This window comes from Alosa sapidissima, chromosome 24 (genome assembly GCF_018492685.1).
Source record: "Alosa sapidissima isolate fAloSap1 chromosome 24, fAloSap1.pri, whole genome shotgun sequence".
NCBI lineage: Eukaryota > Metazoa > Chordata > Actinopteri > Clupeiformes > Clupeidae > Alosa > Alosa sapidissima.
Window position 1 is genome coordinate 1,214,225 of NC_055980.1, and position 26,194 is coordinate 1,240,418.

A 26,194-nucleotide genomic window follows, 5' to 3' on the forward strand; every position below is an offset into this window, starting at 1 on the left:
TAACGGAGTACATTTACTTGAGTACAGTACTTGAGTACAATTTTGAGGGATCTGTACTTTACTCGATTATCATTTTTGGGGAGTACTCATGACTTTACTCAAGTACATTTGAGAGGCAAATATTACGGAGCCCCGGATATGTCATGGGGAAAAAAAATAAAATAATAATAAGTTGTGGCCACAAAATAGCTCCCACAAAGTACTAATTTGTGGCCACGAAATATTAATTCGTTCCCACGAAATAGGTAATTTGTGGCCACGAAATATTAATTCGTTCCCACGAAATAGTAATTTGTGGCCACGAAATAGGTAGGCCTATAGGCTGTGCACTGGACAGCTGGATGAGCAAATCAAGCGCAACTCCTCAAACAGGAACAGTCGCTGTCACACAATGGACAGAGATAATATGGTAGAGTGCTATTTTAGGCTGGGAATGAAATACAAAGACATTTTGAAAAGCCTGGCATTGGAGTGATTCATTATTAGCGAGAGGCATCTCCACAGACTATTAAGAGCCAGGTCGCTGCACCTGCGTAGGTACGACTTGAATGTGTCTCTCTCGTTTGCGTTTTTTTTTTATAAGGCGGCCATGAACATTTCCATTAAAACATGCATCAGATAGCTGGAGGTGAATCTTCACTCCCCCCCCCCCCCCCATCCTCATCTCATCTCACGCCTTCTACCCACACACCCATCACTGTTCCATTTCTTTGTTATTATTTGCATACGCCGTGCGCTGATGAAATCATATCTCGGGCACTTCTATCTTTTGTAAAACTCGCGTTTTAGTAACTCGCAGAGGTGCGCTGACCCGAGGACCTGTGCCGAGATAGATGGACGGTCAGGAGCAACGCCGAGGCTGATGGAGAACCGGGACAAATGAAACACTTTTTAATGAAACGTAATTTACAAAGACATTGTAAAACACTGAAAGTTAATATTTTGTCACTAGCAACCTACATCTGTCCTCTGTCAAATACAGTTGCATTTACAGCTCTGAACAAAACCGTTTTGGCTGGGACAAATGAAACAGCATGGGGGACGAATGAAACATACAGCTTAAATTATGTAAACTTCCCACAACTTCAATATTTGACAACATACCATGAATAGTACTTCAAGTATGTGTTATTTTAGATAGATTGCTGCTGGGCTATATGTCTTGGTTCATGTCTGTTAACAACTCATTGCCGTCATGGTGATGCGCGTATTTCGCGGTTATGGAAATAGCATGCACTATGCCATTAATATAGGTAGAATAATGCATGTTTCGAATTATATAATGTTTCTATAGTACAAAATGTTATTTCACTCTGTTTTTATGTGGTTAAAGCCACCACACATCCAAATAAGTGCCCTTCATGACCCACAGGCCGTCAGTCTCCATAGGTTAACATGGCAAAACTCGACCCCCTACCTGATAGCCCCAAATATATTTGCATCTTTCTAAAACTGCTTTTCCATGTCTCACCTGCATAAAATAGTATAAACACAGATACGTGTGCATTGACTTAGAATAAAAGGGGTTTACTGCCTGGTCGGGACAAATGAAATAGGTGTTTTAATCGTCCCCCCATAGACATTTAGCATTATAGGCTGTTTTGCATCCATTACAAACAAACATGCAATGTGAACGTCTGGGATTGGGGAACCGCTTCTTTGCTCGCTTTGAAGCACAAAACAGCACCTGCCCACAGAAGACCCATCCCCCTCTACATGAGCAGCCCCTGTGCCTCTCTGCCGACAGCGTGAAGAGGACACTTGCTGCTATCAACACCCGTAAGGCAACAGGTCCAGACAACATTCCAGGTCGTGCGCTGAAGGACTGCGCAGGGGAGCTTAAGGATGTCTTCACAGACATCTTTAACACTTCCCTGAAGCAAGCCATCGTCCCATCATGTTTCAAAGCTGCCACCATCATACCTGTGCCGAAGAAAACTGCTCCATCCTGCTTCAATGACTACCGCCCTGTGGCACTGACACCCATCATCATGAAGTGCTTTGAGCGGCTTGTCATGTCACATATCAAATCCATTCTCCCCCCCACCCTGGACCCCTTCCAGTTTGCATACCGAGCCAAGCGGTCTACAGAGGATGCAATCTGCTCTGCCCTCCACCCAGCCCTCACCCACCTGGAAAAAAGAGACTCATATGTGAGATTGCTGTTTATAGACTTCAGTTCTGCATTCAACACCATAATACCACAACAACTCATCAGCAAACTTGACAAACTGGGACTCAGCACCTACCTCTGCAACTGGCTACTGGACTTCCTCTGTCAGAGGCCTCAAGTAGTACGTGTTGGCAACAATACCTCAAGCAGCATCACACTGAGCACAGGGGCCCCCCAAGGCTGCGTGCTCAGTCCGCTGCTCTTCACCCTGCTGACGCATGACTGCACTGCAACCTACAGCAACAATCACATAGTGAAATTTGCTGACGACACAACTCTGGTGGGTCTCATCACCAAGGGCGACGAGACCCAATACAGGTTGGAGGTCGACCATCTGACCACGTGGTGCAGGGACAACAACCTCCTGCTGAACGTCAGCAAGACCAAAGAGATTGTTGTTGACTTCCGGAGAGGTCACACCCAACACCTGCCACTGACCATCGACGGTGCTGTGGTGGAGAGAGCGAGCAGCACCAAATTCCTGGGGGTGCACATCAGCGAAGACCTCTCCTGGACCACCAACACTGCATCACTGGCGAAGAGAGCTCAGCGCCGCCTGTACTTCCTGCGGAAACTCAGGCGAGCAAGTGCTCCACCAGCCATCATGACCACATTCTACCGAGGCACCATTGAGAGCATCCTCTCCAGCTGTATCGCTGTGTGGGGCGGAAGCTGCACTGAATACAACAGGAAAGCCCTGCAGCGCATAGTGAACACAGCTGGAAGGATTATTGGTGCTTCACTCCCCTCCCTGAAGGACATTTACACCACCCACCTCACCCGCAAGGCGACCAAAATTGTGAGTGATGCAAGTCACCCCGCTCACAATCTGTTCGATCTACTGCCCTCTGGGAAGAGGTACAGAAGCCTGTGCTCCCGCACTACCAGACTCACCAACAGCTTCATACACCAAGCTGTAAGGATGCTGAACTCTCTCCCTCCTCTCCCCCCTCCACCCTCAGCTACATAACATCCTGGACATTGGACCCACAATGGCCGCGTGCACTACTCCACTTGCACACTTGCACACTTGTACACTTTACAACTTGTTGTTGTTGTCCTGAAAACACAACACATCTGCTGCTCTTACATAACTTGCACCACTATGTCACTTTCTTTCTTACTTAGGTCAAACAGAACTACACAAGCCTTTTATTGGCCTGACTTTGCACTAGTATTTTATTGACTGTCTATGCACAATTTTCAACCAAATTTTGCTGCTCTTATTTTTTTCATTATTATATGTGCCCTCTTATTTACTTACTTTTTTGTTTACTTGAATGTTATGTTTGTCTGTGGACTTAAATTGGTAAAATATGTCTTGTCTTCACCGTGGGATAGTGAGAAACGTAATTTCGATCTCTTTGTATGTCTGGAACATGTGAAGAAATTGACAATAAAGCTGACTTTGACTTTGACTTTGACTTTGAGAGCACTAAATGCTCTACTGAATAAGCCTGAAGTCAAACCTTTAAATGAAAAACACTCTTTAATAATCAAAAAAAAATAAGCCGCTAATGAAGTAAACTTGTGACCATCAGAAATCGTTTATCGCCTGTAACTCTGTGATAACAGGACGTAACAGGATGGCATTTGGCTGAGCAACAGAGGTTAATATGCTCTATGTTTTGTCCAAATGATGTCTGTCTATCATCGTTGCACTCGGAGAAAACCGGAATGTTTCATTCATCCCCCGTTTCAATCGTCCCGGTTGTACACTACTGCAAACCAGAGAATTGAGAGCTGGTGGGGAGTGATGAGAAAAGACACGACAGGCTTCTACTGGCGCTCGATTTGCTCACCCAGCTGTCCAGTGTACGTTAGACTATACATATTTCGTGGCCACAAATTACTACTTTGTGGGAACGAATTGCTATTTTGTGGCCACAACTTATTATTTTGTGGGAACGAATTGCTATTTCGTGGCCACAACTTATTATTTTTTTTCCCTATGACATATCCGGGGCTCCGTAAAATATTGTACTCTTTACTCCACTACATTTCTAGCCATAACCGTAAGTACCTGTTACTACTTCTAAAAAAAAAAGGAAGAAAGAAAAATATCGGAATCCCTAAATTTGTTGTTTCCTCTCATGGATTGTGCAGGCGCCACTGATTGGGACAGCCTATCAGCAATCACCTTCAGCTTTCCACCAAAGTCAACTCCATGGTCAGATTTAGATAAGAGACAAGACCATGGACAAAGGATGAAGACGCAGCAGGTCCATCCTGGGAATGTGCCAACCTGTGGCCCCACCTCGCCAGACTATTTCAATTTTCTGAACAAGTTAATGATAGTTTTTGCTTCAAGTACTTCAATTAGAAAATAGTATTTTGTATTTGAAATACGTATTTTAAATAAAGTACATGTATTAGAAATACTGCCCATCCCTGGCAACATGGTAAAAAGATGAAAATGACTTGATTTTACTTCCAATTTTACATTCTTCAAGGTATTAACATTAACATTTTTCATAACTCCATGTAGGACGTTTCTGTACATAAATGTAAGCAATGTGGCAGTAGTAATGCAATATTTAGAAAATGTAGGCTACTCTTGATACTCAAGTACTTTTAAAAACAAGTACTTCAGTACTTTTACTTCAGTAGACATCTGACTGTTGTACTTTTACTTGTACTTGAGTAAAATTTAGCAAAGTGTATCTGTACTTTTACTCAAGTAATGAAGCTGTGTACTCTGTCCGCCTCTGCCAATCAACAACATAACCAGATAAACTGCAAGCCCCTGATGCAGGCACACACAAATACCAACACATCCTTCATTCAATCATCTTTGTTGTTTTGACAGTTTATGATCTGATCAGAAACATATCCAAACAAAATGCAAACCCTTGATGGCACCAACATGACCAATCAAGTACCAGCAAATTCTTTGGTCATTCCTCTGTGTTGCTGTAGACTTTTATGATCCGAACCGCAGACAAACCCACAAATACCAACAAATCCTGCAGTCAATCCTCTTTACTGTGTAATGTATAGAACGCCGGTCATTATTGGGAAAATAAGTCCCAACAGGGCGAACAGGACATCGAAGCACAGGCAGATGGGTCTTGCTTCGTCCTGAAGGGACTTATTTTCCCGATAATGACCAGCGTTCTATCATTATCCTGCTTATTACTGTACACGGCTACTTGCCAAAACAAAAAAATAAACTCCACATGACTCTTTACATTTGTTTGTTACTGTTTCATCATGGCTTTTGCTGAGAAAGAAATAGTTTGCAACACACGCTGAACTTGAATCAAACATTCTTTAATACACAACTGATCAACCATTTCCTTTCATTTTTGAATGAAGTTTCATTGCAAGAAGTGACAGGACTAATTGGGGAATGATGTGAAAGACGTGAATAAGAAGCACAGCACCCATTTTCCTTGACAGCTGTCTGTTATACTTAGCAATGGTCAGTTATTGAGAAATATCAGACCTCCGAACGTTGGGAAGACCCATTCAAGTGAATGGAGCATTCTGCAGCATTATGAAGAGTCGTGTAATAAGGCCATTTATTATCCAATCAGGGGTGTGACAATACACTCAGCCCGACAAGGTGATCCATGATGTTGGTTTCACGAGACGAGGCAATATATATATATTTTTTTTGGGGGGGGGGGGGGGGGGGGGGTCTTTTATGCCTTTAATGCGACAGGATAGTAGAGAGTGACAGGAAGTGAGTGGGAGAGAGAATCGGGGTGGGATCCGGAAAGGACCACGGGGCGGGAATCAAACCCGGGTCGCCGGCGTACAGTGCAGGTGCCCCAGCCAGTTGCGCCACGGCTGGGGCGACGAGGCAATATTTATTTTTCCAGTTATATATAGAAATATATAACTGGAAAAATAGCCTGTTATCTGAAAGTCACAAAATGCAAAACAATCCAGGTGCATTTTGAAATGTTTTAGTTAGTGATGCATCGGTACCATTTTGTTTTCAAACCGATTACACATATTTATTCGATACCCGGGACACCGAAACACTGGGGCACATGAAATTTGGTGGGTATGTAGCCCAGCTAGATTTTTACGGAAACATTTTGTTTGGTCCCTGGGGGCCACTCTACCCCACCACCAACCCCCCCCCCCCCCCCCCGCCCCCCCCCCCGCGCACTGGGCCCCCCGAAACCCCAAAAATGCCGCTTTTTCTAAATAACTACCTGAACCCTGGCACCGAGGATGAAGACATTTTTAAAGTATGTTGGTCTCAAGGGCCAACATCAACCTAGCCCATAATCACTCATTTGTGATTTGCACCCCCCCGGAAAAAAATGAAAATGCAATATCATTCTGCTTTAATCACCCCTATCTTCAGTTAAGACCAAATTTTATTCTCTGGGGTATGCCAAGTTTTGTACAATTTCATCCATGGGGGGTCTAAAAAAATTAAGTTATGTGTACATTTAGATGGTGGTGTTGAGCGAAGGGTTGCAGGAAGAGGATATTGTCTCACATGCATTCTTTCTCGCAAACATACATACATACATCAACACACACACGCACATGCACACATACACACACACACACACGCATGCATGCACACACACCCACATCCACAGACACACGCATCCACATACACAGACACACACACACATGTACGCACGCACACATACACACACACACATACACACACACACATACACAAACACACACACATGCACGCACACATACACACGCACACGCACACACACAGGCACGCACATACTATCAGTATCGGCAATTATTACGGCCGATACATAATTACAAAAGTGGGTTAATTATAATCATAATTATTGAAGTGGGTTGGAAAAACAATAGACACTATCTACAAGGACAACACTGTAGTTTACGGCAGAGAATGTCTAATAAGGGTAGGATAATTTGCACATGAAATGTAATTCCCATTTCTTCTTGAAGCCGAAATAAATCTGTGAATGTTTATTGGACATGCTTGGTTTTTACTGCAGGTACGTTAATCTTATACAAGTTATATCAATAGCCTAGGACGTAGGTAAAATAATGTTACCGTTAGCATTGGTTGAGTGATGGAGGCCAATTTGATTATTGGTGTATTTGTAGAAAACCATAAATGGAGTTATAGGCTACCAAGCAAATTGATAACAGCACTGTAATTGTATCTTTCGACTGTCATCTCCTTCTTTTCTGACCATAGCCTACTAACAGGAGCTAATCGAGTTAGCCACAACACGTTCACTAACTCGATGGTTTTCTAATGGAAAATATACCTGAAAAAATAACCTGTCTATGATGCATCCTAAACACCGGGCTGGGACATTTCTGCTTGCTAAATAGTTTTTACTGCTGTTGATTCGCTCACAGTCCTTGGTGGCCCTGTCAGTGCTTTGTAAAATGTTGCATTAAGACCACAAGTCTCAAAAAGCATCTGAGCGTTCATTTCCAAACACCCACTAGGCTACTTCAATCCTCTATTTTCAAAGGTGATTCAAGTAAGGAAGAGCATGGCTCAAAGTAAAGTAACTAGGGCTGAAACTACATAAATTTGTCTAAGTGAATAATTTGTGTCAACTCGCCGCAATGTAGATTTATTAATGCACCCGTGATGATCTACATCTCCATTTAAACCAAGTGTTTTAGAGCTCACTTTGAAAGATGTATCCAGGACAGGGCTGTACCTACACATATTTGTTGCACGTGCTACAAAAATCATTCTGTGCGATGGATGATTTACCAACAGGTTTGCCTATGGCCATACCGTGAGACTGAGACGCAATTTGTTTGTTTCAAGTGCGTATTTAGGGTGTGAGAGAAATCGATGTGCTTTGATTCCAGCTTGGTAGTTGTAGTCTATGCGATTAAAAAGCATGTGGGTGTGAAGTATCCAAACAATGATAACACTTTCATTATGGCTGCTTTAGCCACAGACCTTCAGCTACTGGGTCCCATTTAGAAGTGGCCACTTCATTCGCGCTTTAGTTTCCGTGATTCACGCAGCTGCGTGAAATGTATTACTGGTGGCAGCTTAAGTCCGCTTGGTCTGGTGAAAGCCAGACTAACCATGGACCTCACAGTTGCAAAATGCAAGGGAACATGAATCAACCTATATTTGAACGAACAATAACAGACAACAGCTCTTCAACTTGGCCTGTTAAAATGTGTATGAACAGTCTAGCGATGCATTTCATGAAGGCCCTTTTGGACATGTCAGTTATTTGCACTACTGGTTAGATGTAAAACTGCATTTCGTTTTAGACTACTGATATTTCATTTGTTTTCATTTTAATTTTATCATATGAACTAAAGATGACTAAAATCTTGCATATGTAGAAAAAGAACCATTCACAAAAATCCATTGCATGACCTCTCTTCTTGATAGCTGTTTAAAACTGCATGGAACTGACAGGGATTGTTTGCTTTAATAACTAGATGTACCGCATAGCGGTACAAAATATGACCGCCGCTCAGTCCTGGACATCCGTTCCGCGAAAATAAATCACACTTCAATTTGTCTCCATATTTTACTCCATCCCCCACTCTTGAAACTTTTGTGTATGCTTGTTTGGCATGCCTGAGTGTGTGTGTGCGGCTGCACAGAAAGTAGCCTATTGGTGCTGAAAAGGTGAATAGATTGTAGAATAGCCAAAGAAGATGTAGCATTGTTATAAAACCTTTAAAATCTCTAAACAATCACAAGTAGGGCAGTTCATCACAGTTCATCCATTGCAACTGGATTGATGAAAGGTCACTTACACCTGTAGGCTACATTGTATTTGGGAAAAGCAAAAGGTATCAGCATAATGTTATTTATTTATTTTTTTAAATTTTTTTTTAATGTATTTATAAACAAAAACATCTCTGTCAGTTCCATGCCGTTTTCAACAGCTATCAAAAACAAAGGTCATTTTTGGATGGATGGATGTTTCTTCTTCTACATAAGATTTTAGTCATCTTTAGTTCATGTAATACTTTATTGTCAATGCACAAATTAAGTAACAGTAGTCTGAAACGTTATTGTTAATGCACAAATTAAGTAACAGTAGTCTGAAACAAAATGCTGTTTTACATCTAACCAGTGGTGCAAATAACTGACATGTCCAAATGGGCCTTGATGAAATGCGTCGCTAGACTGTTCATACACATTTTAACGGGCCAAAGTTGAAGAGCTATTGTCCGTTATTGTTCGTGCAAATATAGGCTGATTCATGTTCCCTTGCATTGTGTAACTGAGGTCCATGGCTAGTCTGGCTTTCATCAGACCAAGCTCAATCTTTTAAGAAATCAAAAAATAAATAGCGGGCAGATCAGGCTGGGTTCACCCAGCCTAGTCCATAGGCACCCGATATTGTTTCATTTTCCGATTGAGATATACACGCTCTGGCTATTCTAAATGCAAAAAAGCATCAGGGAGTTATGACAAAACGGTAACTAACAAACTAGATCCTAATAGAAAGCTGTTAGCTTCCCTAAGCTACAGGTAGGATTATAAGGTAGGCCTATTTACAACATAAATTGTCAATAGGCTATGCTGGCGACACAAATAAAATCTCCTTTGGAAACCAATGGCTTACGCCTTACAGTATCAAGCGGACTTAAACTGCCATATCGTGGCGCAAAGTTGTAATAACATTCACGCAGCTCCATGAGTCAAGGAAAGCGCGAATGAAGTAGCCACTTCTAAATGGGACCCACTACACAGTAGCTTAAGGTGTGTTGCTAAAGCAGCCATAATGAAGGTGTCATTGTTTGGATACTTCACACACACATGCTTTTTAATTTCACAGACTACAACTACCAAGCTGGAATCAAAGCACATCGATTCCCCTCTCACACCCTGCACGCACTTAAAACAAAATAAACAGGCGTCTCAGTCTCACGCATGTATAGGCAAAACTGTATCAGACCGGTGTAACGTTGGTAAATCTTCCATTGCACAGAATGATTTTGTAGCACGTGCAATAAATGACAGTCGAAAGATACAAACAGTGCTGCTATCAATTAGCTTGGTATAACCGCATTTATAGTTTTCTACAAATGCAATCAATCAAATGGGCCTCCATCACTCAACCAACGCTAACGGTAACATTACCTAGGTCCTTATTGATATTACAAGATTAACGTACCTGCAGTAAAAACCAAGCATGTCCGATAAACATCCTCAGATTTATTTCGGCTTCAAGAAGAAATGGGAATTACACTTCATGTGAACATCGTCCTATCCTTATTAGATGTTCGCTGCGGTAAATTACAGTCCTTGTAGGAAGCGTCCATTGTTTTTCCAACCCACTTTTAACTTCCAACAAAATTACGTCTCACTGCAACGATGCGCCATCTAGTGGACAAACGACTACTCGCCAATACTGAAAATGCAGCCATGATGATGATGATCAGGGCTCTACAGTGCGCCCATTTCACTCGCGAGTAAAAATGATGCCGTGCGAGTGCAAAAAAACATTTAGGCGCACTGGTGCGAATGACTTCTAACCATGTCAATGTTTGTCTACAAAATACACCGCAACATCGAGAAACATTACTGGTGCAAACCATAGAATCACGTCGCGAATGCAGCATAAAAACTGCACCTCCCATCAACGTTAGCAGTTTCGCGTTGTGACTCGCTAGTAGTCGCTTCTATCAAATCCAAGAGCGCGCAGGAAAAAGCGGAAAGTTAGACTAGCCAGCCAAGATGCAAAGATTGAAGAAATTAGTTCTTCTATCCACCGAATTCATTGGATATAGGATTAACAGGATGAGATTCTGAGAATGCAGTGAGAGAAGGAAAGGTAACCTAACATGCCTTTTAGCCCAGTTGACGTATTGGCTGCAATATGCAAAATATAGCTGTAGCGAACCAGCACAAAAGTAGCCTCCCGTAATACTCCCATTTTATTCAAAGGTAGAACGCTACTGACAACTCCAGGCTTCCACGCATGCTTGTTTGTTTACACCGAATACAAGCTGAAGTGCAAAACGAAAGTAGGCCTAACGTTTGCCTACTGCCCTCATCAATGCAGATATTTCAAATAAAAACTAAAAGTATAAAACATATATCCTTGATTAGCCTATGTTGGGTTTTGTAAAATGGACTGTTTTAGTAGTAGTATTAGGCAGTATGCGGTCAGATAGGTCACCATGGGCATATTTGGATTAGCTATAGATGGATTCACAAATAAATAAATTAGCCTACATTTGGCAGGATACTTGATATACAGGCTAAATACAAATATGGCAATGTATTATATTATTTTACATTAACAAAATGTAGGAAAATAGAACAGACTGAAAATAAAGTAGGCACTGATCTTTAAAATCCTGTTTCTTGTAGCCTAAATGTTGTCAGTCATTCTTAATATTCGCAATTGGTGCACTGGCATGTTTAACTGTTAGCTGCAGTATAATGTTAGATTATGTGTAAGTTAAGTACAGAACTGACTGTGCGCCCAAATTTTTGACTGTGCTCCTAAATTTTTTAACTTGGGCGCACAAGTGCTCCTGAAAATTGTTTTTAGTATAGAGCCCTGATGATGAATATTTATTTTGGCTTTCTTTTAATCCTACTGAATTTGTAATTATGTATCGGCCGTTCTAATACCGATAGTATGTGGGTGCCTGTGTGTGTGCATGTGTATATGTGTGCACCGCCATTTACAGGCCAATGAGTGAAAAGTCACTAAATGTACACATAACCTAATTTTTTTAGACCCCCCCATGGATGAAATTCTACGAAACTTGGCATACCCCCAGAGAATGCCAGGTCAATCATACACATAAAATTTGGTGCAGTTCTGAACATCTTAACTGAATATAGGGGCGATTAAAGCAGAATAATATTGCATTTTCATTTTTTACCGGGGGGGTGGGGGTGCAAATCACAAATGAGTGATTATGAGCCAGGTTGATGTGGGCCCTTGAGACCAACATACCATAAAAGATTCTTCATCCTCAGTGCCACGGTTCAGGTAGTTATTTAGGAAAAACTGTTTTTTTTGTGGTTCGGGGGGCCCAGCACGGGGGGGGGGGGTCGGGGGGGGTGATGGTCCCGGGGACGAAATGAAATTTTTCCGTAAAAGTCTAGTGGGGCTACATACCCACCAAATTTCATGTACCCCGGTGGTTCGGTGTCCTGGGTATCAATGACCAAAAATTCAGGAAGTAGATGACGGGAAAAATTCTTGAATTGTGTGCATGTGTGCGTGTACAAGTTTATGTTTATGTGTGTGTGTGTGTGTGTGTGTGTGTGTATGTGCGTGCTTGTGTGTTTGCCTGCGTATGTGTGTTTGTGCATGTGCATGTATGCGTACATATGTCTACTGTGTGAGTATGTGTCATACGTATGATTACTGTAAATGTATGTGTATGCGTGTGTATCTGTTTATGCACATGTGTGCACATGGAATGGGTTAACATGACCCCTGGAGGCAAACATACGGAAAAAATTGGTCATCCTAGGCCCTACAGTTCTCAAAGATATTCACAGAGAACTGTGTCTGCCCTACCCTCCTTTCGGGGGGTCCAGTCCAGCGGGGGGGCTACAGATCAAAACGAAAAATGACGGTTCCATGCTATCCATGTGGGGGTACATGCCCACCAAGTTTTGTGTACCCCGGTCTTTCAGTGTCCCGGGAATCCTTGTTGGTGTACGTCACTAAATGTACACATAAATTATTTTATTGTAAGGCCCCCCATGAACGAAAGTACACAAAACTTGGCATGCATTCGGAGGGTGTCATAATGATCCTACACTTTTAATTTCGTGCAGTTTTGACCTTGTCAGCCAGAGAGAGATATTGTGATGAAAACACCTAATTTTTTGCTTTTTAATTTTTAACTAGGTGGCGCTATACATGAAATAAGTGGTAATGGGATGGGTTAACATGCCCCCTTAAGACCAACATACATAAAAAAGGTGGACCTCCTAGGCCCTACGGTTCTCGAGATATTCACAGAAAACTGTCTCCGGCCACCTACAGGCCAGTTGGTGTATAGTAACATAAATTAATTTATTGTGTGGCCCCCCATGAACGGAATTCCACAAAACTTGGCGTGCATACAGAGGGTGTCATAATGATCCTACACTTCCAATTTCGTACAGTTTTGACTATGTTAGGTCACAGATACCTTCAATTACAACACCTCATTTTTACTTTTTTGTGTTTAACTAGGTGGCGCTATACATGAAATGAGTGGTTATGGAATGGGTTGACATGGCCCCTTGAGATCAACATACAAAAAAAAGATGGTCCTCCTAAACCCTACGGTTTTCGAGATATTCACAGAAAACTGTGTCTGCCCTACCCTCCTTTCGGGGGGTCCAGTCCAGCGGGGGGGCTACAGATCAAAACGAAAAACGATGGTTCCATGCTATCCATGTGGGGTTACATGCCCACCAAGTTTCGTGTACCCCGGTCTTTCAGTGTCCCGGGAATCATTGACGGAAATTTGGGCATGCGAAAAAGAAAGAAAAAAAAAAAAAAACCTGCTGCGGCGGTCATAATAATATACTAATACTAATACTAATAATAATTAAATAAATAAATAGATTATGCTGCTACCTTCTGCTTTTCCCAAATACAATGTAGCTTACAGGTGTACATGACCTTACATCAGTCCAGTTGCAATGGATGAACTGTGATGAATTGCCCTACTTGTGATTGTTTAGAGATTTTAAAGGTTTTATAACAATGCTACACATTTTTTGGCCAGTGCTACAAATCTATTCACCTTTGCAGCGCCAGTAGGCTACTTTCTGTGCGGCCCGCACACACACACATTCCTAACAAGCATACACAAAAGTTTCAAGAGTGGGGGATGGAGTAGAAGATGGAGAAAAATTGATTAATGTGATTTATTTTTGCGGAACAGATGTACAGGACTAAGCGGCGGTCATATTTTGTACCACTATGCGGTACATCTAGTTTTGACTTAATTTAATAAGAGTTTGACTTATTTTACAAATTTGCTCAATGCACTGGCAGCCAAATTTGCTTGTTTTCATGATGAGACGCCTTAAAATAAATCAAACTCTTATTAAGTCAAATTATGTTATTAGAAAGTGCTAGGTAAGTCTCCTTATACTGAAAACAATACCAACTAGATGTTTTGATCTTGATATAAGATTAATAACACTTGGTTTGATTTTATTAGATAAGCCGTTTTTTCAATGAAAGTGCACTGAAACAATTGCACTGCAAAAACTGCTTATCTAACCAAGTGTTAACAATATAAGATTAATAACACTTGGTTAGATTTTATTTTTTGCAGTGTTATCAGTCAGTAGTGAAAGTACAAGTACAACTTGTAACACTTTTATTTGTGGTTGCCAACAAGTTCAACACTGCAAAAAAATTGCTATTAATCTTACACTACCGGTCAAAAGTTTGTTGTCACAAAAAAATTATTCCCCTCCATTATAGACAGACCAGCTGAGATCAGTTGCATTGTTTTTTTTTTAATCAGGACAGCAGTTTTCCGTTTACATAGATAGATAGATAGATAGATAGATAGATAGATAGATAGATACTTTATTGATCCCCAAGGGGAAATTCAAGTCTCAGTAGCATACAGACATCACACACAACATGCACTATATAATATAAAAAACACAACTAAGCAATAAGGACAGTAGAAGATAAAGAATATACTAAAATACAAATTATACTAAATAACACTAAATCTAAATCAAGTCTAAAACAGTATCCACATAGTGTGCTTAGGGGTGATTAAGCATGAGGCACTTGCAATGACTCTCTGTGCATAGTAAGGTAAGGTGCTCTGTGAGAGTGAGGGGGCTTTTGCGCCCACTTCAGGCGTATTTGTTTCGCAACGTGCGTGTAAAATCATTGCGAGGTATGTACAAACAAACAGGCCGCAAACACCTGTAAAAGCAGGTGTTAATCCAAATTGCAGTTCAATGCGTCAATAAGAGAACCTTTCAAAGACAACAGAATCGCTATTTAGAGCACCAGTTTTGTAAGTATTTGTACCATCAAAAGCAACCTTAACTTTCGTTGGCCTTTCGAATGTCTTACTTTCACGTCATTCACTTAAACTTTCCTACTTGCTAGATTTGACCAATTTTCCATAGCCTACCTACGTGCACAAGTAGTTTGAGTAAAACTACTGATCTTCATTATATCCCTGCTTGTTGACATCTTATCATGTATGGTATTATTTCATGATCGCTAAACGTTTGATTCTTTTTAATGTTTCATCAGTTAACTTTATTCAACTGCACTTGTATGTACCGTTCAGTTATGGACATTCATAATTTGTGTTTATGGGCGGAGAAAGGCAGAGAAAGGTGCAGTTTACACTAGTTTGATAAATCTGCGGTTTGTCCATGATGCTGATAACTCTATGTTCACAAATGTACATACATCTGGCCCTGAGTGTCATGGTGATGGTGCAAATGAGTAAGTCCAACAGTGCAACAGTGCAAGAATAAATTCTAGAGACCAGCATAAAATAAATATGGACATATAAGAGAGTAGACAAGCTAATATAAAAAAAAACTATAGAAAAACTATATCAGTGCAAGAATGGGTTGACACAATAGGGTTACAGCCATTATACATTACATTACATTACATTACATTACATTTGGCTGACGCTTTTTAACCAAAGCGACTAACAACATGGTAAACAGTAAGTTTTAGAACAATTCTCACAATTTTAGGACAGTTTAAAAAAAACATTAGAGTACAGTAAGAGTAAGTGCGTCGGTAAGTGCTGTTTTTAACAGTTACTTGTCAGTTTAAAAAGGCTGGTGAGTGCTAGGATCAGTAAGACTTGTTGTAAGTGTTGCTATGAGAGTAGATGTTCTCTAAAGAGCTGGGTCTTCAGGAGTTTTTTGAAAGTGGAAAAGGATGTCCCTGCCCTTGTAGGAACTGGCAGTGTGTTCCACCAACGAGGAACAACAGATGAGAAAAGTTTGGATTGGCTTGAGCGTACCGGTGGTAGAGCTAGGCGTCGTTCGTCAGAGGAGCGCAGCGGTCTGGAGGTAGTGTAAGTCTGTATGAGGGCATTCAAGTAGGTGGGAGCAGAACCGGAGACTACTTTGTAGGCAAGCGTTAGAGACTTGAATTTGATGCGGGCCGCCATAGGTAGCCAGTGTAGCTGGATGAGCAGCGGGGTAACATGTGCCCTTTTGGGTTGGTTGTAGACCAGGCGCGCCGCCGCGTTCTGGATCATCTGAAGTGGTTTCACTGCGCAGGCTGGGAGACCTGTCAGGAGGGCATTGCAGTAGTCGAGTCGTGAGATGACTATTGCCTGAACCAGGAGTTGGGTAGCATCTTGAGTCAAGTAAGTCCTGATTTTCCGTATGTTGTAGAGTGCAAAACGGCATGACCGGGCGACTGAGGCAACATGATCCGAGAAGTTTAGTTGGTTGTCAAGAACAACTCCTAGATTTCTTGCAGTCCTGGTCGGTGAAACAGACAGGGAGTCAAATTTGATGTTGATGTCGTGGTGTATGGTAGGTTTAGCTGGGATGACCAGCAGTTCAGTCTTTGAGAGGTTCAGCTGGAGGTGGTGTGCCTTCATCCATGTAGCTATGTCTGAAAGGCAATCCGAGATCCGTGCTGAAACCAGGGGGTCGTCAGGTGGAAAGGACAGATAGAGCTGTGTGTCGTCTGCATAGCAGTGGTATGAGAAGCCGTGCGAACGGATAATCTGTCCCAAGGAGGTGGTGTAGATAGCAAAGAGGAGGGGGCCCAGCACTGAGCCCTGGGGGACCCCTGTGGTGAGATGGTGAGGTGCGGATAGCTGACCAAGCCATGATACGTTAAATGAGCGTCCTGTGAGGTAGGATTCAAACCAGGAGAGAGCAGGACCGGAGATTCCCATGTCAGCGAGTATAGAGAGAAGGATACGGTGATTAACCGTGTCAAAGGCAGCCGATAAGTCAAGCAGAATGAGTACTGATGACCGAGCGGTCGCCCTGGCTTCTTTTAAGGCTTCTGTTACAGACAGCAGAGCCGTTTCGGTAGAGTGGCCGCTTTTGAACCCAGACTGATTTGGATCCAGAAGTTTGTTCTGTGAAAGGAAGTCAGAGACCTGTTTGGAGACTGCTCGTTCAATGCCTTTGGATAGGAAAGGCAGTAGTGAGACAGGGCGGTAGTTCTCGACTTGAGCAGGGTTGAGAGAAGCTTTCTTAAGTAACGGTGTTACCCGGGCCATTTTGAACGCTGTTGGAAATGTGCCGGAGGTTAGCGAGGCATTGATCACATGTGTGATAGCTGGAGCGATGGTCGGGCTGATGGACTGAAGTAGGCTCGTAGGTATAGGGTCCAGCGAGCATGTGGTAGGACGGCTGCATGTCAGGAGTCTGGACACTTCACTCTCGGAGAGAGGCGTGAATGCTGAAAAAGATGTTCCAGCAGTCCCTAGAGGTTGTAGGAGTGCGGTATCTGAGTCAGATGCGTTGAGTGGGCATGTAGAGAATTGACTGCTGATTGCCGCCACTTTGTTTGTAAAAAATGAGGCGAGGGTATCTGCAGTAAGGCTGGATGGAGGAGGAGGCAGCTGAGGGTTGAGTAGCGATTTGAAGGTTGAGAAAAGTTTTCGAGTGTCTGTAGCGCTGTTGATTTTGTCATGGTAGAAAGCAGTCTTAGCAGCAGTGATGCTGGCTGAGAAGGAGGTCAGAAGTGTCTGGTAGTTTTTGAGGTCGTCAGCTAGTTTGGATTTGTGCCATTTCCTCTCCGCGGCTCTGAGTTTGGTGCGCTGCGATCGGAGGGTATCATTTAGCCATGGATGAGAATGTTTGGATCGAGCTGGCCTTGTGGTAAGAGGGCACAGCTCGTCTAGACACGAGGTCAGTGTGGAGCAGAGCGAGTCAGTGGCTTCATTAACCTCCAGAGAGGAGAAGGTGTTGAGTGGAGGTAGACTGGAGGCAACCACAGAGGAGAAGTGCGTTGGAGACAGGTTCCGGATGTTGCGGCGGAACGTGACCATCGGCTGAGGAGCCGGAGGCTGTTCTGACAGGCTGACGTTGAACTGGATGAAGAAGTGGTCAGAAAGATGGAGAGGCGTCACCATGAGGGTGTCTGTGCTGCAGTTCCGAGTGAAGATCAAGTCAAGCTCTTTGCCAGCTTTGTGAGTCGGTGGGCTTTGAACCAGTTTGAGGTCAAAGGAGTGGACCAGGGCCAAAAAGTCCGCTGAGCCTGGGGCATCTAAGTGGATGTTCATATCACCGAGAACAAGAAGCGGACAGTCATGCTCAGGGATTGAGGATAGCAGAGTGTCAAGTTCGCCAATAAAGTCGCCTAGTTGGCCTGGAGGGCGGTAGATGACCAGCACGTAGAGTTTTGCTGGGGCGATCACTGTGATGGCATGGAATTCGAATGAGACATATTTGTTTGAAGGCAGTAGCGGGGTGAATTTCCATTTGTTGGAGATCAGCAGGCCCGTCCCGCCTCCTCGTCCAGATAGGCGAGGGGTGTGGGATAGTGTAAGGTTAGTGGAGAGTGCAGCCGGGGTGGCAGTGTTCTCTGGTTTGATCCAAGTCTCAGTGAGAGCAAGGAGTTCCAACGAAAGGTGGTTGGCATAGCCAGCTATGAAGTCGGTTTTGTTGACTGCGGATTGACAGTTCCACAAGCCCATGGAGAAGGAGGTTTCTGTCGGTGAGGACCGTTTAAGTTCCTGGAGGTGAAGGGGATTTCTGCCCCTTTTGACATTTCTGCCCCTTTTGGCATGATGCCGTTTTCTGCAATGGCCGGTGATAGCAGATATGGTGGAACAGCACATTTTGCCGTTGTCGGTGCCTGTGCTCGGTGAACTTGCACAGGTAAACTTGCTTGTCTTGACCGTGTCCGTCTTAAACGAGGCTGGCTGAAACGAGGGCTGCCGCTTATGCTGACGCTTCAGCAGCTGCCACTATTTTTATTCTGCTAGGAATTGCATGCAGCTGTCCTCCTGTCTCACTATCGATGCATCAGCGTAGACCGCCCTCTGACGTTCGCACAGCTTAGATTGTTCAAAAGGGTGTTAATTACTGTCAACTGAAAGTCCGCTCGCTCACACCGACCGAAACTCACAGTTTCAAGTAGCCTCCTCCCTCAGCTGTTCCCAAACGCCCAGAGTCCAATTCTAACAATTGGAGAGGATTTGGCCAGTAGTAGCCTATGTGTTCTTGCTTTCTCTCTCCCAACTCACTGCAGTTGTTGTCTGATTACCTGAGAGGTGCTCCGATATTATAAGGAGCTAGTCACGTCTGATCCCGCCCTCTGACATTCGCACAGCTTAGATTGTTCAAAAGGGGCAAAATTCAAAATTATACAAGTATTGATTATAAAGCATTAAGTATTAAGTATAGGTTTATGTGTGGCCACAATCCGGCTGTGGGATGGAGGGAGGGGTTATGCATATGTGCATATGCTAACATAGCATGCAAACAGTGAAGCAGTAAGACAGTGGTAAAAAGTGGACAGACAGTACACAAACATGGAGAGGGTGGAGAGGCAGACAGACTACACAGAGAAGTCTATCTCCTCTTCCCTTAAGTGAAGCATTGAACAGTTCAATGGCCCTGGGGAAGAAATGACTTCCTCAGTCTGTCTATTGTGCAAGGCAGTGAGCGAAGTCTCCAGCTGATCAAGCTCTTCTGCTTTGTAATAGTGCTGTGGAGTGGATGACACTCATTGTCCAAAATGTTGATCAGTTTGTTCAGGGTCCTTATATCAGATATTGAAGTGATACACTCCAGTTCAGCTCCCACTACAGAGCCAGCTTTCCTTACCAGTCAAGTCACCCAGCATCCTTCTTCTTCTGTGCTTCCTCCCCAGCATACCACTGCATAGAAGAGGACGTTGGCAACAACAGACTGGTAGAACATCCTGAGGAGCTTGCTGCACACATCGAAGGGCCGCAGCCTCCTCAGGAAGTACAGCCTGCTCTGCCCTTTCTTGTAGAGTGCTTCAGTATTGGCTGACCAGTCCAGTTTATTGTCCAGGTGGAGACCCAGATACTTGACCCCATCAATGGAGACTGGCAGCAGAGTGGGCTTAGACCTGCAGAAATCCACCACCATCTCCTTGGTCTTTGAAGTGTTGAGTTGAAGGTGATTGAGTTTGCACCATTGCATTGCATTATATGATGTGCTTACATAATTGCAAAAGGGTTCTCCAATGTTTTCTCAGTTAGCCTTTTTAAAAAATATATCAGATTAGTAAACAGAATGTGCCTTTGGAACTTAGGATGAATGGTTGCAAATAATGGGCAATGTAGATATTGAATTAAAGATCAGCCATTTCTTTCTACAACAGTTGAGATCCCTTTTGCAATTATGACCCCAAACTTTTGACCGGTAGTGTATATTAAGATCGAAAAATCTATTTGGTATTGTTTTTAGTATGAAGAGACTTAACTAGCCGTCTGTCTTAAGATCTTTTTGACTTAATTTTGTACAAGCTATTGTTTTTAAGACAAATTTGCTTAATGCACTAGCAGCCAAATTTGCTTGTTTTGACATCTTAAAATAAGTCAAACTTAAGTCAAATAATAAATAAGTCAAAATTAAATTAAGTCATATGATTTTACCAGAAAGTGCCAGGTAAGATAACACATGGTTAGAATTTATTTTTTGCAGTGTACAAATAAAGTAACTTAACTGAACTTATAAAGACATGCTTGTTGACATACAAAATTCCAAACGCCACAACAGGATGTTACTTATCCAAATAACAAACGTTGAGGGGAAACTGAAGAGCTCTCTAGACAGTCAACTCGATCTGGATACTCAGACTTAGCTATCTTAACAAGGCATCCATGTCATGATTAAAAGGTAAAAGGGCAGGGTTAATTATCTTGCACCATTTTGAGAAGTGGCTAAACAATGCATTACACAGAGCGCTGCTTTCACAGGGCAGATAATCGTCACAGTAAGATCTTTAAATGAGACAAATATTAAGGCTATCACTGCCAAACAGAACTAAATGTATAATGTAACTGCTGTATAGAGTTTAGAATTGTCTATATTTTCTTTTTCATTTTGTAAAGCACTTTGGTCAACTGGAGGTTGTTTTAAACTGTGCTATAAAAATAAACTATTCTTCTTTATCTCACCTTCATCCACTGTTGAAACAAATGATTGTCTACCTAACTAGATGCTGGAGAAATCCAATTCTGGCAGAAGTACAAAAGTCAGATTTGAGTGCAGAGCCCTGCACATAATCCTGGTGGAGAACTTGTACCTGGTCCTAGACTGTAACCTTGATCTTTCAGTGTATTCCATTTAGTGTTAATTTTGTCACCTATTTTTAATTTAGTCTTAGTCTTAGTCTTGTGATGAAATGTCCTTTTTAGTCTTTGCCATATTTAGTCATTCAAATATCATTTTTGTTAGTCAAGTTTTAGTCGACTAAAGGTCTCGTCATTTTAGTCTAGTTTTAGTCAAAAGACAACTAAAGGTATCTTAGTCTTAGTCAGTTTTAGTCAACACATTTTAGTCTTTTTTTTTTATAACAAATTATTTCTGATTACCATTTGAGTCAAATAGTGTTTCACACATCTCAATTTTCCAACAATATTGTGTGTCCACAGGGCTACTCGTCTGTAATAATGACTCATTCTGATTTTTTCTGAGTCAGTCAGTATGTTTACATGCACAGGTAAGTCGAGCTACAGTTATAGCTTGGCTGGGATTTGACCATAGACAGTAAAAGATTTGACTGGACCACTGTCATATTCATAGACCAGTGTTTCTCAAAGTGTGGTCCGGGGATCACTGGTGGTCCGCAAGCTATCCCAAGTGGTCCGTGAGCAGACGTGGTAAAATATAATATAGATGAGTTGTTTGAAATATTGAACCAACTTGCATGTAAAAACAGTTCTGCAACACTGTCTATGTAAGATATGCCAGTTTAAATCATACAATATGAATCCACACAATAAGCAAAGTGCAAAGACAATAAGCAAGGTGGTTCAGTGAGTAGGCCTATTGTGTATACTAATTATAGGCTATTGTTGAAGTAGGTCTAATCTTTTTTTTTTTTTTTAGCTAGGGTTAGTTATGTGGTCCTGAAACTGAAAAAGTTTGAGAAACACTGTCGTAGGCCAAAGTATTAATGTTTTACTCCGCCTCGCTAGATGGCGATATGCGCCCAAACACAACACATTCCCCAAACAGACTCTCCATCTTAGCCATAGCTAACTTGCTAGCGAACTTTCCATATTAGCTTACTTGCTAGCAAACATTGCATCATCAGTCTAAGTAGTTAAATAGTTGACATTACATGATGAACATTTTCGTATGGACATTCTGGGGGATGTTAATTTGTATGAGAGAAGCTTCAACTTCTGGGTATGTAGCGTTGTGGCATAAAGCTTAGGTAGTTAGCTTGCTAACTCTGGCAGAAATCTCCAGTGTTCTTGTTCCATGTAGTACAGGGTTGCAGCAACAGCACGTAGACTAGCCTACAGGAAAACTGTTGCGTATGAACTCATTTGGAATATTTTGAAAACGTAACACCTAGATATTCTGTCTTCTCATTTTGTAGACGAAAATGAAGAGAGATTTTATCTTAGTTTTTATTTCATGCAAAACATTTTAGTCTCGTCTTTTTTCGTCAACAATAATGCATCTTAACATAGTCTTAGTCAGTGTTTCAGGACATTACTGCCGTCTCGTCTCGTCTAGTCATGAAAAAAAGGTCGTTGACGAACATATTTCCTCTCGTCTCGTCTGACGAAATTAACACTAATTCCATTGTTTTTCCATCATTTCAATTTAATGTGTTTGAGCGTGACATCATGTGTCTGGAGTTGGTGGTCCTTGTTAAAGGATAAAAACTAAATTTATACAAATACAATTTCAGTACCAGGGGTCGATGTAAAAGGCTGGGGCATGCTATCAAACATCTCATTATTTATCTTTTGAGGGGCAAACCACTGTTAATCACAGTCCTTTTAGATTCATGTTTTTATGTCTGATCATTGTTGTGTAAAATTAATGAGGTTGTTGCGATGATGGACAATGCAGCTATGATCCATTTAATGTGTAAAGTAAGAATGGGCTGTGTGTGAAACATCTTTTTTTTCTCCCAGAAAAGTAAGTGTAAAAAATGTATTTGCATGATTTATACAATGTGTTCAGTGTTCAGTGTTCCCTTCACATCTCCCTTTTCTTCAATTAAAGAAGAAATCCAGCATTCCTTAACCTAGGGTCTGTTTTTAGATGATAATACAACAATCGTGCAGTTTTAAGTAAGACTGGAATAAATAGCACATAGCACTGCACTGCTTTTGGGGGCTTCTTCTCTATGTCAAAGTAAATTGTTCTTTTAAGCCATTGACAAGATTCAACTAAATAATTTAATGTCTATGCTAATTTGGACAGGGTCTCAGACAAACTGAAGTATTTTTTACCTTAGTAAGTATAATGAAAGGGTATAAAAAAGGACTGTTTGTGCAGTCAGTGCATTACCTTGCTCTTTTTTCCAGTCACCTTATGGGCAGAAGGGGGAACTTAGATGGGCATTTTGATGCCACGTGTGTGGAGAAAGTCTGTGCAAGTTAATTACTGAAAGCAGGACAAGCTATTGTCAATGAACACAAAAGGAGGAGAATTTAGTTAACAACTTGCACCAACATTCTCCTCACAAGATTGCAGCCACTGGAGTAATAGTAAGGTAATGCACTGATTACCCACTTATTAAGGTACAAATGCTTAATTTTGTCTGCAGAGACTCTCCTAGGTAACATAGACACGTAATGATTTTTTGAGCATATTTCTGTCTTACTCAACATTTCAACGATTGACATAGTTTTGATCCCAAATGAAAATTTAGATTCATTATCATCTTAAAATAGACCCTAGGTTAAAAAATACTGATCTTCTCCTTTAAGCACAGTGTCATGGTTTATCCTGTAATGATCAGTCATGATCCTTCTTGGTCCTCCTCATGTGTTAGCAGCCACTTATTCACTACAAGAGAAAAATAAAAATAAAAGATCAGTGCACATGTGGCTACCGTCTAGCCTGGAAGCCAGCCCGAATTTAAATCCGCCCACAAAATTTGAGGTTGGAAATTCAGTCAGTCGGTCAGACTTCCATTGAGAAGCTTCTATGAAACCTTGAGACCTGTGTGGACTAATCAAATAATCTGGGCGGGTTTTATATGATGATGGATAGATGAGCAACCCTAAATATGTGAGCAACAGTGCCTAGTCATTCATCACCTGAGTGTAACCTGCGTTGTGTTGAACCTGCGCGATTCAGCCCTGCACACGCCCGGTCTCGAACCCGCAAAACAGCAGCACCTGGGATCGGGAGGCGAGCGCGCTAACAATTGAGCCAATAGCCCAGCGTCGGGGAGTGAGGTTTACCAACGTTCCACAAGCACAGCTAAGCTAGCTGGCATCCGTTACACTCACCCCCCTAAACCTCACTCCCACACCTCACTTAAAATTAATAGTGTGCATATTTGGTTAAAATTGATACCCTATTTTAGTTTTCGAAACTTGTGTTGGTTAGTCCAATCAAATGTGCAATAGATTTTTTGAATGTAAAGTGACAGCTAATTGTATGTAGCTCTTACTGTGGTCACTGTATGGAATAAAGCCAAATGCTAAACAACTGTCCCACACATCTATTACTACTTGGTTTGTAACTTTTAATTCATTTGAGAATATCTACTATACAGGCTTGGAATTTCAACATTCTGGGGGCAAGGCCACTTGGCCTTCAGTTGGGCATATTTGGTGGAGGGCACAAAGGCCAACGTTAACTATACAGTAGTAGGCTATAAAAATGATCAAAGTTGTATTTAGCCTATTCACTGCAGTAGACCTGCATCACTGTATGAAACATTACAAAAACATGAAACATGACGCATTACATATAACTGTAAATCATCTGATCATCTAATATTTGCAGATATCTAGGCTATATTTAACATTTATTTGATATTTGGCCTGTTATGAAATCATGCATTGAACAATTTAAGCACAGCTCAGCTTTAAGAAAGTCAAATACCCTAGATGCATGCTTAGCATTTTGTGATCATTAAGGCTACTTTCACAAATTCTTAGTCAGCTGTACTCTGATTTACCTATACTGTATCTAGGCGACATTTGTAATATTTATTTTGTATTTGGCCCGTTATGAAATAATGTGGAACAATTTAAACACAGTGTAAAACTTAAAGCCCAAATTTGGAGACATCCATGTATGTTGAAATTTACTGCAAATTACTCTGGAACGGCTAACTGTACAGGGGACTGCTTTACACCTTTGTTCGGTAACGTCTGTTGTTTATTCTGATATATGGTTTGTCATGTGTTAAACGAGGGGTTCGTGAAGTATTCCGCCGAGATGAATGGGTAGGGAGATGGACGCAAAACCTTCAGTAGAATAAGATTGAATTGAATATTATTTACTTTTCTCGCGAACCGTTCACCACAGCAATTAGCGGCTGACATCGTTTAAAAGCTGAGAAAAAGCTCTTTACTTGTGATGTCTGTGTGATGAGTAGACTACTACGCGAGTAGTTCAACTGAGAAGAATGGGTGAATTTGGACGCACTTTCTTTCTTGCGCTAACTTTCTCCACTGCGTAATTTGCACTGTGAATGCTAATGTTTTGACAAGCCATGGCTAAATATATATCGCTATTAGTAGGACGCAAAGCAGAATATTGAAAGAAGGGGGCACCAAGGCCACCGTGGCCTGTAAACCTCTGATTTTCCAAGGGGCGTCACGGCCAACGCAACGGGCCGCCGTGAAATTCCTACCCTGCTACTATACTAATACATGTATATATACTCACTCCACCGTTGTTTATTCTCATTGGAGAAAATGTATAGGCTTTTTACTTTTGGGAATGGAATGGACAGTCACTGTTGAGCTTTATTTTACCCCAGATATTTTCAAATGAATTAAAAGTGTACTATCCAAGTAGTAATAGATGTGTGGGACAGTCACATCATTGACTGCATGTTTAAAGTTTATAGGACACAGTTAGCGATCACACTAGTACTGTGCCTATCAGAGACCACCTCTTGCAGCAGACATGCATACGGTACGGTATAGAGCTAGTCAAATGAATGTGCTTGGGCACGGTAC

General features: G+C 41.8%; 1 protein-coding gene across 1 annotated transcript in view; it reads right to left on the bottom strand.

The window, feature by feature from the left end:
• Window positions 1-22,811: 22,811 nt before the first annotated feature.
• ca10a (carbonic anhydrase Xa) overlaps window positions 22,812-26,194 on the bottom strand; it is a 160,095-nt gene continuing 156,712 nt past the window's right edge. Inside the window, exon 9 of the mRNA XM_042082783.1 lies at window positions 22,812-24,056. Within this exon, the coding sequence (XP_041938717.1) occupies window positions 24,010-24,056 (47 nt within the window). The 3' untranslated portion in view covers window positions 22,812-24,009. The remainder of the gene's footprint in view (window positions 24,057-26,194) is intronic.